This window comes from Peromyscus leucopus, chromosome 7 (assembly GCF_004664715.2).
Source record: "Peromyscus leucopus breed LL Stock chromosome 7, UCI_PerLeu_2.1, whole genome shotgun sequence".
NCBI classification, from domain to species: domain Eukaryota; kingdom Metazoa; phylum Chordata; class Mammalia; order Rodentia; family Cricetidae; genus Peromyscus; species Peromyscus leucopus.
This window is the reverse complement of record NC_051069.1, coordinates 95,781,545-95,799,879: the sequence shown is the minus strand read 5'-3', so window position 1 is coordinate 95,799,879 and position 18,335 is coordinate 95,781,545. Positions and strand designations below refer to the sequence as shown.

At 39.3% G+C, this 18,335-nt stretch overlaps 1 protein-coding gene across 6 annotated transcripts in view; it reads left to right on the top strand.

Moving 5' to 3' along the window:
• Dock3 (dedicator of cytokinesis 3) overlaps positions 1–18,335 on the top strand; it is a 351,820-nt gene that overhangs the window by 225,470 nt on the left and 108,015 nt on the right. For all 6 annotated transcript variants that reach the window (XM_028895352.2, XM_028895351.2, XM_028895350.2 and 3 more), the window contains 7 exons: positions 7,582–7,706; positions 9,369–9,531; positions 10,213–10,319; positions 10,876–11,047; positions 11,401–11,498; positions 12,947–13,030; positions 14,616–14,716. In XM_028895352.2, coding sequence (XP_028751185.1) covers positions 7,582–7,706; positions 9,369–9,531; positions 10,213–10,319; positions 10,876–11,047; positions 11,401–11,498; positions 12,947–13,030; positions 14,616–14,716 — 850 coding nt within the window. The remainder of the gene's footprint in view (positions 1–7,581; positions 7,707–9,368; positions 9,532–10,212; positions 10,320–10,875; positions 11,048–11,400; positions 11,499–12,946; positions 13,031–14,615; positions 14,717–18,335) is intronic.

Genomic DNA, 18,335 nt, shown 5'->3' with positions numbered 1-18,335 from the left:
ATGGTGCAGGGGTCTGAACTCAGGGCCTCATGCTTGTGCAACAAGCGCTTTACCAACTGAGCCATCTCTTCATTTTTTAAACTGAGCACATAAAACCTTTCCTTGGTTAATCACAATATTTCTCTATTTTCTCCTTCAAGATTATTTTTATTCAGTACAAAAGCTAATAACTCTATATCTATAGCACACCCTTAGTTCTTTCCTATATTTCCTATAAAAGATGATGGGTAGGAAAGACTGGATTAGGACAGCTGTTCCAAGGGTGCAATTAGATGTTAATATCATTCCCTGTGACTCACAGGTCAGCATTAGCCACAATAATGCTTCAAAGAATGCTGGCAGCCAATAGATTGTAACCTACTTAAAACATCTGTTGGTGTTTCTAGACACCATACTTAAGCCAGTAGCAATGTGCCAACACCTGTATCTTCTTATTTTATTTCTTGCCTTTCCTGGAAAGCCTGTGTCCTGCGGTCAATGGAAATACAGATAGTTCTTTTGTGGTTCGCTGACAAGTACAGTGTTTTAATCTGTTTTCAACATCTTGAATTTCTAAGGGTATTTATTATCTCTAGTGGATCTGGAACAAGTTTCAAATTAGTTAAATGGTCTTCTATCTTAATATAGAAGTCCACCTATGACTTAGTATATTGTTCTAACTAGAATAAGTCTTCCCCTAAAGCAGTGGTTCTCTAATGTTAATATGAATCAGAATTACTTGCAAGGCTTAGAAAAACAAATTATTGTGCCCACTTCAAGAGTTTCTGATTTGTTGAGTTGGGGCCCAACAGTTTGGCTTTCTCACCAATTCTCAGATGATGATGATGGTGCTAGTTTGGGAACCCCTTTAAGAACCATGTCTTAGGGCAAGAGATGGCTCAGTGGTTAAGAGAATGTACTGCTATTGCAGAAAGCCCAGGTTCAGTTCCCAACACCTATATTGTATGGCTCACTACTTGTAACTCCAGCTTCAGGGGATCTGACTCTCTCACCTGGGCTCCATAGGCACAAGTACATGAGTGCATGTGCACATGAGTGCAAGCACATGCGCGCGCGCGCGCGCGCACACACACACACACACACACACACACACACACACACACATTTAAAAAAAATATGAAAGAACCACATCTTAGGATTGGTAAAGTGGCTTAGTGAGTAAAAATATTTGTTGTGCAAGTCTGAATTTGATCCCCAGAACCCATGATGGAACTGGCTCCTGAAAGTTGTCCTCTGACCTCGACACATAACATCAGGCCTCCCATAAACCCACACTCACGTACACACATCATACATGCATACATACTCACAATAAATGAAAATAAATTCAAACTAAAAAAGAGAGAGCAAGCCATGACTTAGAAAATATTCTGCTTTGTGTATGGGTGGTTTGTCCCTGTTAAGTCAGATCTAAGGTAAACCGTATTTGTCCCTGGGTTGCTCTGGATTTGCACATTAAAAGATAGCTGTGCAGACATGCCACCCATCTTATGGAGCCTCTGATTTTTGCCTTTGGACTTGTAAATACACTCTTGTCATTTTCTTTGATCCTTAATAAAAAAAAAAAAGTGCATGTTTCATCGCTGACCAACAAGTGATGTTTCTCTTTTCCTGTTTGTCTTAATTGTTCTTGTTTTTCTCTGTGCTGTGTCCCCCATTCTCGCCCCTTTCTTTCTGATGCAGAGATGAAGATAGTTGGGTGTAAGTTCTTGATTTTGTGTGTCCTGACTGCTTATTGCCTGCTTTGTTCTCATCACCATTTGTTTCATGGAATGTTGCAATCCTGGGGTGGGGTGTCATGTACATTATTAATCCTTCATCAGTCTCACCTTCCTGGGTAATTGACAAGAACTAAAAGAGAAGCTACTAGCCTAATCTAAAACACCACATATTTCTTTGGGTGTTCATTAAGATCTGAGACATACTGCAATGTTTTAAAAATATCTTAACAAGTCTGAAGTGTAGATAGAGGAAAGGACTTTAATAAGACATTATGTATTACTCCAGTTACTTTTTTTAAATGGCCAGGTGGTGGTGTGTATGCCTTTAATCCCAGCACTTGGGAAGCAGAGGCAGGTGGATATCCATTAGTCTGAGGGTAACCTGGCCTACAGAGTGAGATTCAGGACAGCCATTGCTACACATAGAAACCCTGTCTCAGAAAACAAAACAAACAAACAAACAAACAAACAAAAATGAGTAGTTATTATTCTGAGCCACAGAATCAGAAAGGCAAAGTTTCTCTCTTTAGTTATGTTAGGACATAGCTCATAAGAAGGGCAAACACATAGAAACATGACTTTTGGGGGGAAACTCTCCTCAAGGCCAACGATAGAATAATTGACTACAAATGTGTTCCCATGGTCAATCTTTATCAAATGAGTCCTTGACCAAGCCATGCTTGACCTTATGGGCTTTAAGGAGGGAAATGAGGCTTTGGCCATATCTCTAAAGTATGGGATACAAGTCAGTTTTCTTTAAAGAATGTAGTCCCTGTTGGGTCAGTCATGTTCCAGTGAAAGGCCACACATCCAAGAATTTATGGGTGGCACACATTGGACTTGATAGGTATTAGGGGGAAAAAAAGACACAAAGTTGGGTGGGTGGGGAAGAGGATGGATATGGTCAAAACACATTGTATAAAATTCTGAAAGGAGTAATAAATTTTTTTTTAGTTGGAATGTCGTCACATTCCTGGCTCAAGAAAGGATTCATTATATATAGACATATCACTTTTCTCTCATACTATCATCCTGTTAGAACAGAGGGTGTTTATGACTTTGTAATGATTGAAGCCAGAAGTGTATGGCTGAAGACAGTGTGAAAATAATAAAGATCTTGGGTAATCTAGTGCAGCCTGTCCAAGAGTAAGAACTACCACAAATAAATTTGGGACTCCTAAGCCTGAAACTCCATGTAGAATGGCATCTCCGCATTTTGGTAAATGCTGCTGCTAGGATATGTCTTCCTTTTTCTGCCAAAAGAGACTTGGTACCACCTCAAGTAGGCAGCTATGTCTTCTAGGAGAAAGTCAGTTTTTGTTTTCCAGTTTCAAGGGAAAGAAAGTATTTGCACAGACGCCCTTGCTAGTCTTGTCTAGAACAAAGTATAACTGATACAGTATTAAATACCATTTTACTTAAACTCAAAGACCCCTACTTTGTGATTTGAATAATCTATGTAGAATGGATGTGAATATAAGACAAGCTAGACTATATACCCAAATCTGTGTGGACCATTTCTACCAGGATGGAATTCCATGTAGGCCAGAATGATATGATACTGTCTTAGTTAGGGTTTCTGTTGCTGTGAAGAGACACCATGACCACAGATACTCTTATAAAGAAAACACTTAATTGAGGGTGGCTTACAGTTTCAGAGCTTCAGTCAGTTATCATCATGACAAGGAGCATGGCAACATGGTGCTGGAGCTAAGAGTTCTTACATCTTGATAGGCAGGCAACAGGAAGTCAACTAACACACTGGGCAGTATCCTGAGGATAGGAAACCTCAAAGCCCACCCCTACAGTTGCATACTTCCTCCAAAAAGGCCACACCCACTCCAACAAAGCCGCACCTCCCAGTAGTGCCACTCCCTATGAGATTATGGTGGTCAGTCACATTCAAACTACCACAGATTCGTATAACCCAAAACTCCCAAGCAAAGCTAGAGTATCTAACAAGAGAGAATCTTGCTAGCAGAATGTTCTGGTATCTGAATTAGACCTCAGAGGTTCAGATATCTATAAGGAGAGTACTCTTAGAAGAAATCATTGTGTCATGTGCAGTGTTTCTTCAGTCACTAGGATGCACACTTTGGAAAGCCGGACTGTCAGAGTGTTCCCCAACCTGCTAAGGTTTCTGGTGGCTGAACAGCACTGTTAACCTTCTCAGAGCTCTTCTTTTGTGAAGACCCAAAAGAAGTATTTCAGGCCAATTCCTATCATGATAATGTGGCCTTATGTTCAAAGCTTTGCTTCCAGTGGTTTTTTTCTGTAGGCTCACAGGAATCTGGATTTTTTTTAATGCATAGTAGAAGTTTTATATATGTGTGTATATATATATTCACATATATATGTGTGAAGTTCATATGTATATGTTTATATGTATGTGAAGGTATATTAACATTCTCATCTGAGCCATATCCAGCCAGAAGTCTGTTTTTTGTATTAGTTGCCAGCCAAAATTGTTTTTGTCTTTTGAGACAGTATCTCTCTGTATAATATAGGTAGGTCTTGAACTTCTATTTCTTGAACTTCTGGGGTAGATCCTTCTACCCCAGAATTTTTAACATAATAAAGGATTGTGAAAATACAATATGCAACTGACCCACAGTACCTAAAATACTGTCGTATCTGTATAGGAAGCTTTTCTACCTCTGCCTTCTGTTAAGTATCTAGTCCCCTGACCTGCTGTTATGCCAACAGCTGATACTGGTTATTATAAGAGCTGTGAAAGAGGAGGAGACAATTTATTCTGAGGCATTTTTACAAGAATGAACCCAATTAATTCATCTCCAGGAAAGAGGCATTGTTGCATGGCACTAAACACTCAGAGATATAAAATATAAAGTCCTCTGACATCATTAGAAAACTGAGAGTCCCCAACAAAGAGAGGCAGGGATGCTCAGCTCCCTTCCTAAATTATGACAGCCCATTAGCAGGACAACTCTCAGCAATGCCACATTCTGCATAAAAACTCACCTTACAAGCACTTCTCCAGACTGCCTACCTAAGGGCTGCCCAGACTTTTACTCTTAAACTATCAGTGCACTCTCAGAAAACTCCATGATATAAACTAGGAAAAACATCAGTCACCTAGTGATATTTTGGGGAATATATGTATACAAGACCCACAATAATCCCAATGGGTAGATGCTAGAAATCCATTTTTAACATGCTTTCTGGGTTATTAAAATGTATCAGCCAGGCACTAACATACAAACCTTCACAACTAGTACTTAAGCCCTCTCTTATCCATCTTCCTTACAAAGTGCCTGTTATATTCCCGCATTAGAAAGTAGTTCCTGGCAATGAGGGTTAATTTTTTCCCTGGAGACCCATGCCTTAACCTTGGGGCGTGAGTCCATTGATGGGTTTGGGGAACATATAATGTACACTGGGAACAACTGGAGAGTGGGAGAACCCTGGGAGACTACCTATAAAGTGAACTTGAGCTGTTCACACTTGCTTTTTAGGTTTTCTCCTAATTCCAGGACAATTAGTGAAGAGGGCAATTTTAGTGATACCACCAGGACCTTTTGACAAGAAGCCTGGCATCAACTCAAGTACCATTAACCTTCACAAAGTATTATGTTTTTAAATGAAACATGATTTTCAAAATTACAACCCATAAGGCAGTCTAATATGTGTTCTGAGATTATCTCTGGTCTAGGCAGATCTATTCTCTAAATAAAGAGCAGCCAGGGACATGATGAAATCAAGCTGCTTCAGGCTGTACCTCAGAGGGTAGTTACTTATATTAAAACTTCTGAAGGGTATCACTAAGGCACTCTGTTTCAAAAAAGAGTAAAAACTGAAGGAGTATCTAGCTTATTTTAAAATTGGCATTTTCACTTAAAATAGCCTGCTCAGAAACTATGAGTTCATTAATAAAGCAACACAGATCAAATTTTGTCATTAACAGTCTGCAAGATAAAGACCCAGTTTTGTGTTAATATTCTGTATTGTTACTGCTAAGAAAAATTTGGAAACATTTCAATGGTATGTTTATTGTTGACCTACACATAAAGCCATAGAAATGAAAAGTTTGTATGTGTTAGACTAATATCTCAAGTAACCAGCAGATACTCACTTTTAAAATCCAGATGGACTATCTCTAAAATGACTCCCAGAAACTGAAAACCAGGGTAAATCAAGTGCCTAGTCTTTAGATTAGACATTAAAATTGGGCTGGAGAGACAGCTCGGGGGTTAAGAGCACTTACTGTTCTTACATAGGATCCAGTTTAAATTCCCAGCACTCACATGATGGTTCACAACCATCTGAAGCTCCAGTTCCAGGGGCTTTGACACCCTCTTCTGGCTGGTACATATGTGGTATGCAGACAGAATACCATACATATAAAATAAATAGGCATTAAAATTATCTTAGTTCATTTATTCATTTAATGCTAAAAATCACTGTAGAAACTGAATAATCACTTAAATTTCACAGGAAAGCTAATGTGCAACTAAAATGCTTTTATTAGAAGAAGCAGTTTCAGTTGTTAAAGGTACCACAAATCATCAGTTCTGATTCATCCTATTATAATGACAACAGTCAATAGTAAATTTCCGGGTTGGGGATTTAGCTCAGTGGTAGAGCGCTTGCCTAGCAAGCACAAGGCCCTAGGTTCCGTCCTCAGCTCCAGGAAAAAAAAAAAAATAGTAAATTTCCCGCTTAAGTTTGAATTTTAGACTTTAGGGGCTTTCAATACATTCAGGACTAATGTTTTTCGGCCTCTTATCAGACAGTGACAAACCGGTGAATTTGTTTTCTTTTTCTGTTGGTCTTCCCCCACCACACCTGTACATATCAGTACTATTAATGTATTCGAGGAAGACCAAAACGAAGGAACCAGATTAAGGTTCTAAATTTACCCAACTTTAAAGCGGAGATTACTCAACCAAAGAGAAAAGTTTGAGAAGACCACAGAAATGGACACCTTCAAACCTGCCCACATATGCAATATTCATGTATGATCTTTAGAACACATTTTCTTTTTCTCTTCATGAGAGCCTAAGGAAACAATATGGCTTTCAATATTAGAGAAAGTTCTCCAGGCTCCTGAAAAAAATATCTGCAGTGGACTGCTTTTTCTACTTGACCAGGTCATTTTAAAAACTTTGTGTATCCATATGATTGTGATTATTAGGTTACACTCCTAGATTAGGATAGTGGTGACCTGAAGAATGAAAAGAAGAGTCACGAAGATCTCAAAAGAAAACATTGCATATAGGCCAGACCTCTTCAGAGTTGATGCCTAAGACACTTTCAGAGTAAGAGAGGAGAGACGGTTGGTACAAGAAAGACAGCATTGCTGCATATATCTGACCAAACCAGGAAGCTTACTTGCTAAACAAAGCCAATGTTGTTTTTCTAATTGTGACTTTAGGTAATAAACATATTTTGATAAGCCTCCAGAAAGAGTAGTGTCCTTTATTCAGACTCCACAGTTTTGAGAGTTGTGAAAAGAAAGCTATGAAAGAAAAGAAAAATCTCTTAGGGGAAAGAGAGGAGACTAGTAGTAAGACAGCATGATTAAAATAATTTCTAAAGTCTTCCTCCTTTGAGAGGCCTATACTGTAGCCATTTTGGAGGAGAGAGAGACTGAGCAGTCTGAACACCAATAACCCAAGATAAGATTCTCTAAGTAAGCTATAGTGAACACCTTTAGAACACACTTAGAGAATACGTAACTAACCTTCTGATGCTGCTGCACTGGTGTTGGCAGAAAGTCCATTGTTATTAACCAAGCTTGGGATGCCCCGAGGATCCAAATGCTAGCCTGATCTTCCATGCAAACAGGGCATTGTGGTGTCTATGGTCACAAACACATTGCATTTTCCCCTCTCAACAGGTGATATCCGCAATGATTTGTACCTAACCCTAGAGAAGGGGGATTTTGAAAGAGGGGGAAAGAGTGTACAGAAGAATATTGAAGTGACCATGTATGTGCTTTATGCAGATGGAGAAATCTTGAAGGTAAGGCTTGTTATAATTTAGAATGAAAGCTAATGTGTTTCCATGAACTGTCTTTGTCCAGAAGCGCATTCCCTTTAGGTAGGATCCAATTCAAATGACCCCATATGCACTGTTTTTGTTTTTCTTCTTTTTTCATCCAGGAAACTCTACAGTGCGATTTGAAAAGGATTCCTAATGTCATATAGCCCTTGCATTAATTCTTCCTAGTGTCTGACCTGCATGCCTCTTACTCCAGTTTAGACCTATTCCTTTAGTTCTGCCCTGCATGTTACCTGTTTTCCATTCCACCAAGCACAGAGCTACCTGTTTTTTTATTTGTTTGTTTGTTTTGTGTGTGTGCGTGTGCATGTGCGTGTGCATGTGCGTGTGTGTGTGTGTGTGTGTGTGTGTGTGTGTGTGTGTGTGTGTGTGATTACTAGGTCCCTTCATCTTTTTGCTCTTTGAGATAGGATAGGATTTAGACACCCTCTTGCTGGCACCAGGTTTTGGAACACAGAAGAACAGGTCCAGCCTATGAAATTATTTCCAGCAATGTAGTACAAGGATTCTTTGCCATTCTTCATTGAAAATGGAGACCTAGAGAGCTGATTTTTTTTTTAAAGCTTGTCTGCTTTTTTCCTCAGTCCTGTCATGGTAAAGACCCTGGTGAACAACAGTTAGGCTCCATTTCCAGTGCACTTGGCAGATCAGCCTTTTACAAGCCTCACTTTGGTGTACTGACTGAAAGCCCATGAGGAAGTCAGAACAGGAATTCTTAGCTCAACTGTACAGAGAAAAAAAGGCAAAGTTAGTTAAAGTAGTCTCCCAGAGCAAACAGAAATAGAGAAGAATGCTAAACAGGGTACAGCCGCGGTTCATGTCACTGTAAAATGTTCACTCAACAAACTCAACTCAAGGCCCCTGGAGAGTCATGTTCATTGCTTACACAGGAAAGCACCAGAGAGGTGGAGCTGTCGGCCACTCATATGTGTGTGGAAAGGAAGCGGTCCTTAATTTTGTTGCCCAAAATTCCATCTTCCAGGGTGAGGGGCAGAACAACGCTAAGTCTGGGTCTTTGTAATAATGTTTCAAAGCTGGAGCCAGATTAAATCTGATATATCTTATTTATGAAAAGTTAATAAAGGTAACCTAAAATAGTTCAACATAGCATTAAGGAAAATTAGAAAACAGTCTTTATCCTATAATTTAGAATTTCTTCTTGGTCTGATAAAATGTTGTATATAATTGACTTCTCTTATGGGACTTCTTATTCCCTTTTCAGAATGAAAAACTTACCTCGGTGATGCAGGTGCACCAACTAGCTTCTTTCAGCTTGTCACAGTTTGTGTAGTTGCTTCTGACCAAAGGAAGATAAAAGCATTATGACTACTGCCAGGAATGCCCAGTCTTTTGACATTTGGGCGTGTTGTCATCTATAAATGTTTTGGGCAACACTCATAGCCATCCTAGGATGCATGTGGTCCATGGACCTGAGATTGGGCATTCCTGGAATAATTACACTGTCTGTATAATTACTTCCAAAAATAATGAATTTAAGTCAAATACATTATTATCTGGTCAGGTGCAAAATTAAGATCTTCACATAAAATAAAGCATTCTAATGACAGAATCTGAGGTTCTTCTTCCATGAAAATAACATCTTATTTTGCTTCTCTTTTCCAGGACTGTATCAGCTTGGGTTCTGGAGAACCAAATAGGAGTTCCTATCATTCCTTTGTTCTCTACCACAGTAATAGTCCTCGTTGGGGAGAAATTATCAAATTACCTATTCCCATTGACAGATTCCGGGGTTCCCATCTACGCTTTGAGTTCAGACATTGTTCCAGTGAGTGAGACTTCTCTTCATATTCCCTTGAGGATAAAAATATAACTCTACTCTTGAAGTAAAATTGTGAAGATTCTTGTTATTAGGAACTAGAAATACACAGAAATAGCATGTCATCAGAGCTGTATCTTGGACTGTTAAAGCAGTGGTTCAAAACCATGGAATTTGGGGCTGGAGAGATGGCTCAGCCATTAAGAGTACTGGCTGCTCTTCCAGAGGACCTAAGTTCACTTCCCAGCACTGATATCAGATGACTCAAAACCATCTGTAACTTCTGCCCCAGGGGATCTGATGCCCTCTTCTGGCCTCATGTACACATGTGGTGTACATATGCACGTGTACACACACACATACACACACACATGAAAATAATTTTAAAAAATTCTTGGGATCTGACATTGGCTTTACTTAGTATCTGAAATGCCCAATATTATTTGGAATGTTTTCTTTTGTACTTACTGAACTACTTTTAAAGACCCCCTTCCCTGTTTTATCAAGACCAGAAAGTTAGTTCCTCCAGTGGTCATGGTAGCCTTGCATACCTTAGGATATTAAATGGAATTCAGACCAGCATATTTCTCATCATCCTGCAGTCAGGTTGCTACCTAGTTAATGAAGTAAGTTCAAAAGCCTGTGGGTGACAAATACAGGGGGATTTCTAATAATTGGCTCTGCTTGCAGCAAAGGACAAAGGGGAAAAGAAACTCTTTGGCTTTGCATTCTCTCCCCTGATGCGTGATGATGGCACCACACTCTCAGATGATATTCATGAGCTTTATGTGTATAAGGTACGGACCTGGATTTCTTTCATCTCCATTCCTTACCCCACTATGACCATTCTCAAGTACAATTCTCACTTGAGTGGTTTTCATTGGTCAGGCCATAGGATTCTAGGGAGTACACTGGTATGTGACAGTAGGAGAACTGTGGTCAGGCTTTAATTTTCTAAGTGCATTTCTAAGTGGCCCTTCTCCCACAACTAATTCCAGCAGGCCCTTTGTTTTCCACCTCTCACTTCAGTAGAGAGAAATCCATTACCAACTCTTCTATGCCATTATCATCCTAACTAATATGTCCCAAGTCCTGCTATTTCAGATCATGGTGTTGCCAGTTGCCACAGCAGAGCTGCTAACCAAGGTTGTTTCCATATCACGTAGAGGCCACAGATCCTATCATGTTCTAGGAAATTCACAAACAGAAAGCACACCTATCAGAGAATCTGCAACCCAAGGTCCAACCTTAGAAAGATAGTTATAAGTATTAACTCAGAAGTTCCCTGGGACCTAGTTTTTTGCATATTGAGTGGCTTAGGAAATATCCTCTGTTCTCTATGTTTACCTATAGTGTGATGAGAATAGCACATTTAACAACCATGCCCTGTACCTGGGCCTGCCCTGCTGCAAAGAAGACTACAATGGCTGCCCTAATATTCCCTCCAGCCTCATCTTCCAGCGTAGCACCAAAGAGTCTTTCTTCATTTCTACACAGCTTTCTTCTACCAAACTCACACAGAATGGTAGGTAATGGTGCCTGCAAGGTTGTTCTCTCCTTTGTATTCAGGAGTTGGTTCCACATTGCTTGTGTGTGTTGAGATCAATACTGCTTCTTTGTGACAAAGTAGAGACCTTTTTTTTTCCATTTGAAATTGAAGAAATTGCTCAACAATATAGCCCACAAAGTTGTCCATGGCTCTTGTAGTTCCTAGGGTTCACATCCACAGTGCACAGATATATCTTTATCTTTTTTTAGCATTTAAAAGAATGTTACAGTCACAAGTAGTTCTATTACCCTAGATTCCATTTGTCTTTGAAAGAGTCTGAGCCTTGCTTAACTTTCTAAGGTTCGCTGTCTTCCGGGTTTGCTTTCTAGTGGATCTCCTCGCTCTGCTGAAATGGAAAGCCTTCCCAGACCGAATTATGGACATCCTAGGGCGGTTGCGGCATGTCAGTGGAGAAGAAATTGTTAAGGTATGTCTCTCCTTCAGGCTAAGCACACTGTCTGAAGAAGAATATGGGCAGAAGACCTTCCCTATGAATTCTGCCAGTAAGCCTCTAAGACCATTTCTCCAAATACATAGTAGATGAATGGGAGTAGTTTGGGGAGGTTTTTTGTTTGTTTTGTTTTTATTTTTTCCAGTTTCTTTGTTAACTACTTTATTTTTCTTCAAGAAAATGTTTATTACCCCTCAGGAATTACATTTAAATTTTAAACTCTATTTAATGATTTCTCTTACTTTCCCACAGGAAAAAATATTAAAGTATAGTGGTAAAAAGTATTTGCTCAGAGCCAATCCTAGTGGTTGTGCTGTCTGAATGGCTTTGTTTTCTTCTTTCTTTAGGTCTTTCTCATTTTCCTTACTTTATAGCCCTTTGACACACAAGCCTGAGCTCTTGATTATAAACACTCTGAGTACTGTCCATTAACGTGTGGCTGTTCCTTTTGGTCCTACTTCTTACCTGGGGTCCATACTAGAGAATTCTTACTTATCATCTAGCGTGGATATTTTCTCTATGTATCTTTGTGATATTTCCCATCTAATGAAACACTGTCTTTTCCAGTTGTATTTTTAGGAATTCTCTGGGCAGCATTTTGCCCAGTTGGTTTTAACTTGAGATTATACCTGGCACTTCTGGAAGCACAAGCCTAGCAGGAAATACTACACAGTAGACCAGTCTCTGCTGAAGAGAGTGGAGGAAGAACCCATATTGTTACCTCATATTGTTTTGAAATACATTATAAATGTATCATTTACATGCTTTGATTGACAAGATAATAGATTTTAGTTTTCAAGACTCCAAGCACCCATTGTTATTTACTATTATCTTCCTTAGTTTTGCAGGAAAAAAAGGCATATACTTAACAAAACAAACACTAGCAACAAATAACACCGCCAGGTTTTTAATCCACGTTGAGAGCCCTCATTGGCTGCATTTTCCTTTCTCCTGAGATATTTTGGTAATTACTCTTTCCTTAGAAGTTTAGCATTTGCCCAATGGGAAGAGCCACTTTAGATAGATCTTCTGCACGATCCTTAAGCTATATATAACCCCAAGAGTCTACCTAGTTATCTCTTATCTAGGTAGTGGCAGGTACTAGATGTTTATTGTTTTGCTTTTAAGATTCTTGGATGGCCGGGCAGTGGTGGCACACGCCTTTAATCCCAGCACTCGGGAGGCAGAGGCAGGCGGATCTGTGTGAGTTTGAGGCCAGCCTGGTCTACAGAGCAAAATCCAGGAAAGGCGTAAAGCTACACAGAGAAACCCTGTCTCGAAAAACCAAAAAAAAAAAAAAAAAAAAAAAAGATTCTTAGAGATTTTTGTTGTTTACTGGGAGCTAAAAATCATTGTTATATGAAAATTTGACCTTGTATCCACAGTCCTAAGATGGGAACCCTTTGTTTCTTGTGTTGTTTCAGTTTCTGCAGGACATATTGGATACACTCTTTGTGATTTTGGATGATAATACAGAGAAATACGGCCTTTTGGTTTTTCAGTCTCTGGTAAGTCATTTCCTGAATTTTGATTTTTTTTTAAAATTTTTATTCTTCTCCAATACAATACATCCTAACTGCAGCTTCTTCTCCCTCCACTCCTCCCAGGTCCCCCTACCTCTAATATCTCCCAGATCCACTCCACCCTCCCCCAGATCCTTTAATCCCAGAAAAGAGCAGGCCTCCCAGGAATATCTACCAAATATGGCACAATAAGAAACAAGAAGACCAAGCACAAATCCTCTCATCAAGACTGGGCAAGGCAACCCAATAGGAAAAGAGTCCCAAGATCAGGCAAAAGAGTCAGAGACACCCCCACTCCTGGTGTCAGGAATCCCCCCAAAACACCAGACCAATAACCATAACATAGAGGACCTAGTACAGACCCATGCAGGCTCCATGACTGTCACTTTATTCTCTGTGAGTCCCATGAGCCCTGCTTAGTTGATTCTGCAGGTGTGCTCTCCCAGTGTCCTCAATCCCTCTAGCTCCCACATTTCCTCCTCCCCCTCTGCTTTGGTGTTCCCTTAGCACTGAGGGGAAGGACATGTTAGAGACCTCTGACTTGGGTGCTCTCTCCACCTCATGTTTGGCTGTTTCTACATCTACTTCCATCAGCTGCCAGAGGCAGCTGCTCTGATGTTGACTGGACTAGACCCTGATCTATGAATATAGCAGAGCATCATTAGGAATCATTTCATTGATTTATGTATTTATTTTGCCAGTCATGTTTGGTTCTACCTGAGGCACTTCGCTATCCAGCCTCCGGTTTCTGGTCATCCAGGCAGTGCCAGGCATGCACTCCTTATTAATTATTACCATCAAATGTTTCAAAACAATCTAAAAAACTTACTAGACTGAGTTAAGAGAAGATCTGTTTTCAATAGAAAAGGGTCTTATGATTGTCACTCAAGCAAGACTAACCAGCCAACCTACCCATCATATTCCTCCAAGATCAAGCTTGAATAATTGGATTTGAGGGCTAGAAAAGAGGCTCAGCAGTTGAAAGCACATATTAGTCTTACAAAGGACCCAAGTTTGATCTCAGCTGAGAGCGATATCAGTGTTTGGCACACTTTGTTTAATATATGAAGTACCACAGGGGAGTTGTATATGCAAGATGAATTGGTATTCCAATCTAAAGGATAGAGAATTGAAGCTAAAGCTAGAATGGTCCTCTAGCTTTTTTTTTTCTTACTTACTTCCTGGTCATGAGACCCTTTTTAGAAGAGCATAGACTTCCACAGGCTTAAATTACCCCCTTTTCCAAGTTTTGGAGGACTCCTGAGTGTTTATGCCACTTACACAGGTATTTATTATCTGTCCTTGATTCATATTGTACCACTCATCATTGTTGTGAATGAAGAGGCTCCAGGTAATATAGGCACAAACTGATAAAGTGTAGATGTGGACTGGAAAGTCAATGGAAGAAAAAAAACAAGACATAAATACAGACAATGGAAATCTTATGTTTAGTTCCCAGAGGGAATACTAACAGTTTTGTCTTTGAAGAACAAGAGTCTTTTCCCTCCTAGGGACTTTTCTGAGGCCTCTAATTAAATAAACCATGGTGGCCTTCTTTCTATCTTCTCAGGTTTTCATCATCAACTTGCTTCGAGACATAAAATATTTCCACTTCCGACCTGTAATGGACACATATATCCAAAAGCACTTTGCTGGAGCCCTGGCATATAAGTAAGTTGTATTTGGTATCATTACAAACTTGTATTTGAAGAGAAAATCAGAAATTTAAGAAGTTTAGTTGTAGCTGGCATTCATTTAGCTGACTTTTTAAACTTTACTTTTGTAATTGTGGTTAAAAGATGTAATGTAAAATTTACTGTCATAACCATTTTCAAGTTTATGATTCCATATAATTAAATAATTTACTCATATTGTTATAGAGCCATCACTAGAATTCCATCCATCTCCAAAGCTCTTTTTATCCCATGAGCCAAAACTCTAACATTCAACAATTATACTTGTCAGTCTCCCCAGCTTCTGAAAAACATTATACTTTTTGTCTTTGAGTTTGACTGCACTTTAGTCCCTCCTATACGAGTCAAAGTATTTGTCCTTCTGTGAGTAGCTTGTTCACTTACTATGTCATCCAAGTTCGTCCATGTTGTAGCATATATCAGCATTTTCTTTTTAAGAATGAACAATAGAAAGCTGGAGAAATGACTTGTAGTCAGTTTTCTCTGGTCCCACCCAGCCCCGCGGTTCCTCAGCTGCTTATAAAATAATCATTCAGAGGCTTAATATTAATTACCAATAGCATGGCCTATGGCAGTCTTCTTGCTAGCTAGCTCTTAGAACTTAACCCATTTCTATTAATCTAAATTTTACCACGTGTTCCGTGGCTTTACCAGTCTGCTGGCATCTTGTTGTTCCTTTGGCGGCAGCTGGCATCTCTCCCCCCTCTCCTTTCTTCTCTCCGTATATCTGCTTAGATTTCCCATCTGCCTCTAAGCTGCCTTGCCATAGGCCAATGCAGCTTTTTTTTTTAAATCAACCAATCAGACCAACACATATTAACAGCATATAGAAATACATCCCACAGCATTTCCCCTTTTCTGTATAATCAAAAAGGAAGGTTTTAACTTTTTCAACATAGTAAAATTATATATAATAGAACAGTTATCAAGCAGTAATTACAGTTATAATAGCTAGTCTATTTGTATTTGGCAAAATTAAAGAAAATATTCTCTCCATCCTATATTTGTGAGTCTAAGGTTTCATATCTAATTTATCTTTTATCATAACCAAGGAAAGTTATAATTATAACTATTTAGTTTTCAACTACATCAAAGACCTCAGAAGGATATAATATTAGCTAAGTAAACAGGAAGAGCATTGTAAGCAACTTCCAAAAATCTAAAATGACAGAGACAGCAGGCTGCCTGGACAGTCACCCTAAGTTCCTATGCAATGTTGGGGCATCCATCTTTAACCTATAGGCCTAGAGTTTCTCAGTTGCTTCTCCCTGTGTCCTGCAGAATGTCTGGCAGTCTCCTCTGCAAAGCAGGAACCTGAAGGACCATCTCACCTTGTTTTGGCAGAATTTAGTGGTCCTGTATGTCCAGTTGATACAACATTTTGTCAAGCAATCCAGGCAAGAACAGTTTCTTGCCCAAATGGCTACTTTTTGCCATAAGGAAAGCAAACTCCATATGGAGTTTCTTTGATGCCCATCATCTTCTTTGGAATAAATCAATGCTGCCATCAGCAGATGTGTCTCACTGTCCAGAAAGTCTTAAGTTTTCAAAATATTTTAAATGCCATATTCTTTAGGTCTTTGAAGTATTTGAAGATTACCTACCTAACTAATTGAAATATATCTATGTATACCTAGAAAACTTAACTAATATGACTATAAGTTTGATTATCATAGATGACTAATTATTAATCTGTATTTCTTAATTATACATTACAATCTCAAATGAGCTGCACAAATATAATACTTTAAACAAGAGTAGAAATATATATACATTATAACAATATAAAATTAACTTTAGATTTGTATCAATAAACTAAAATCCATAGCAATGTAAAACATTTAAACAAGTTGTTGCTCTTCAAAAGTAGTTTCAATAGCTTGGCGGTGGTGGCACACACCTTTAATCTCAGCACTCGGGAGGCAGAGCCAGGTGGATCTCTGTGAGTTTGAGGCCAGCCTAGTTTACAGAGCAAGATCCAGGACAGGCAATAAAACTACACAGAGAAACCTTGTCTTGAAAAACCAAAACAAAACCAAACAAAAAAAGTAGATTCAATAATCTACCTTTTACCCTATCATATCTATACTATTCCCTTTTCTTTTATAGAAAGAGATTGCATTTATAATCAACCCCTTTGAATAGAAATAAACACTTACAAACAATATTTTGGGAATTTGGGTGTAGCTTCTCATACTACTTCCTGCTGGTTGTGGGCACTGGCAATCTTATCGGGATCCTGAGAAAATTAAGAATTATGGTCAAGTCCTGAATGGAGTAGTCTGTGAGGCTGTGTTGTCTGAACCAGTTGCCTTGAAGCTGTTCTGGATGTTGGAACATCTGGAGACCTCTCAGAGTGTCTTCCTTGATCAAACCATATTAGCTTGGACACAATCCATAGGTTCTCATCTTCTGTGGAAACAAAAGCAGAACCTCTTCTCCAAAGCAACGTATCCTTAGACGCAAATTTTGAAGTCAAGATACCTTTAATATATATATATGTTTAACTCAGCAGTCTTTACAATCAAATGTCTTTCTGCAGTTAAAAATCCCATAGACAATATAATCCAGACTCTCTGTGTCATTTCCATCTTTACGTGGCTTATTTTTTATATTACTTTTACTGTTTCTTTAAAGACTTTATTTTTATTTTTTAAAACTATTTCTTATATAACTATACTCCTTTTCCTCTCTCTTCCAAGCCTACGTAAATTGTGAACCATTTAGAGTTTTATTCCATTCTGAATCTTTCTCATTGTGAATCTATAATTCTTCTCTGACAAGGAGAGATTTTAAACTGCTAAACTCTGTGGCTAGGACCAAAGCCTTGGCTGCTGACTCTGCCCCACTCAGCTTCCCAACATGGTAGAAGTAATTCACCTCCAGCTCTGGGATCCATCCTCTGCTGACTCTGGGAAGTAGTGGGTCCATGTCTCCATCATGTAGCCCAGAAACTTTTTTTTGTACTAGCAAAAGCTAAATCCACCATGCAGTGCACTGTGCTACTTGGAGAATCTGCCATGCTGCTTAGCTCATGGCAGCTGGTGGCCAGCTCCATCTCACAGGCAGCTGTCAGGAGATGAGTCTGCTCTGCTGCTGGCATGAGACTGTGAGACTAGGAAGCCTAGTATGGCTCCGTTTCTGTACCTTCAGAGTCTTTAAGCTTTCTTAGGTCTATGTGGATCAATGCCCAACAGTTTGTGCCAAATGTAGTCGGAAGTTTTCTCTGGTCCCATCCAGCCCTGCAGTCTCTCAGCCACTTATAAAATAATCATTCAGAAGCTTAATATTAATTACCAATTGCATGGCCTATGGCAGGCTTCTTTCTAGCTAGCTCTTAGAACTTAACCCATTTCTAAACTTAACCCATTTCTATTAATCTATGTTTTGCCAGGTGTTCCATGGCTTGACTGGTCTGCTGGCATCTTGCTGCTCTTTCAGCAGCTGGCGGGTGTCTCTCTACACTCCACCTTTCTCTTTCTGTCTCTGTCCTTGAATTTCCCACCTGCCTCTAGGCTGCCTTGCCATAGACAAAAGCAGCTTATTTATTAACCAATGGGAACAACATATATTCACAGCATACAGAAAGACATCCC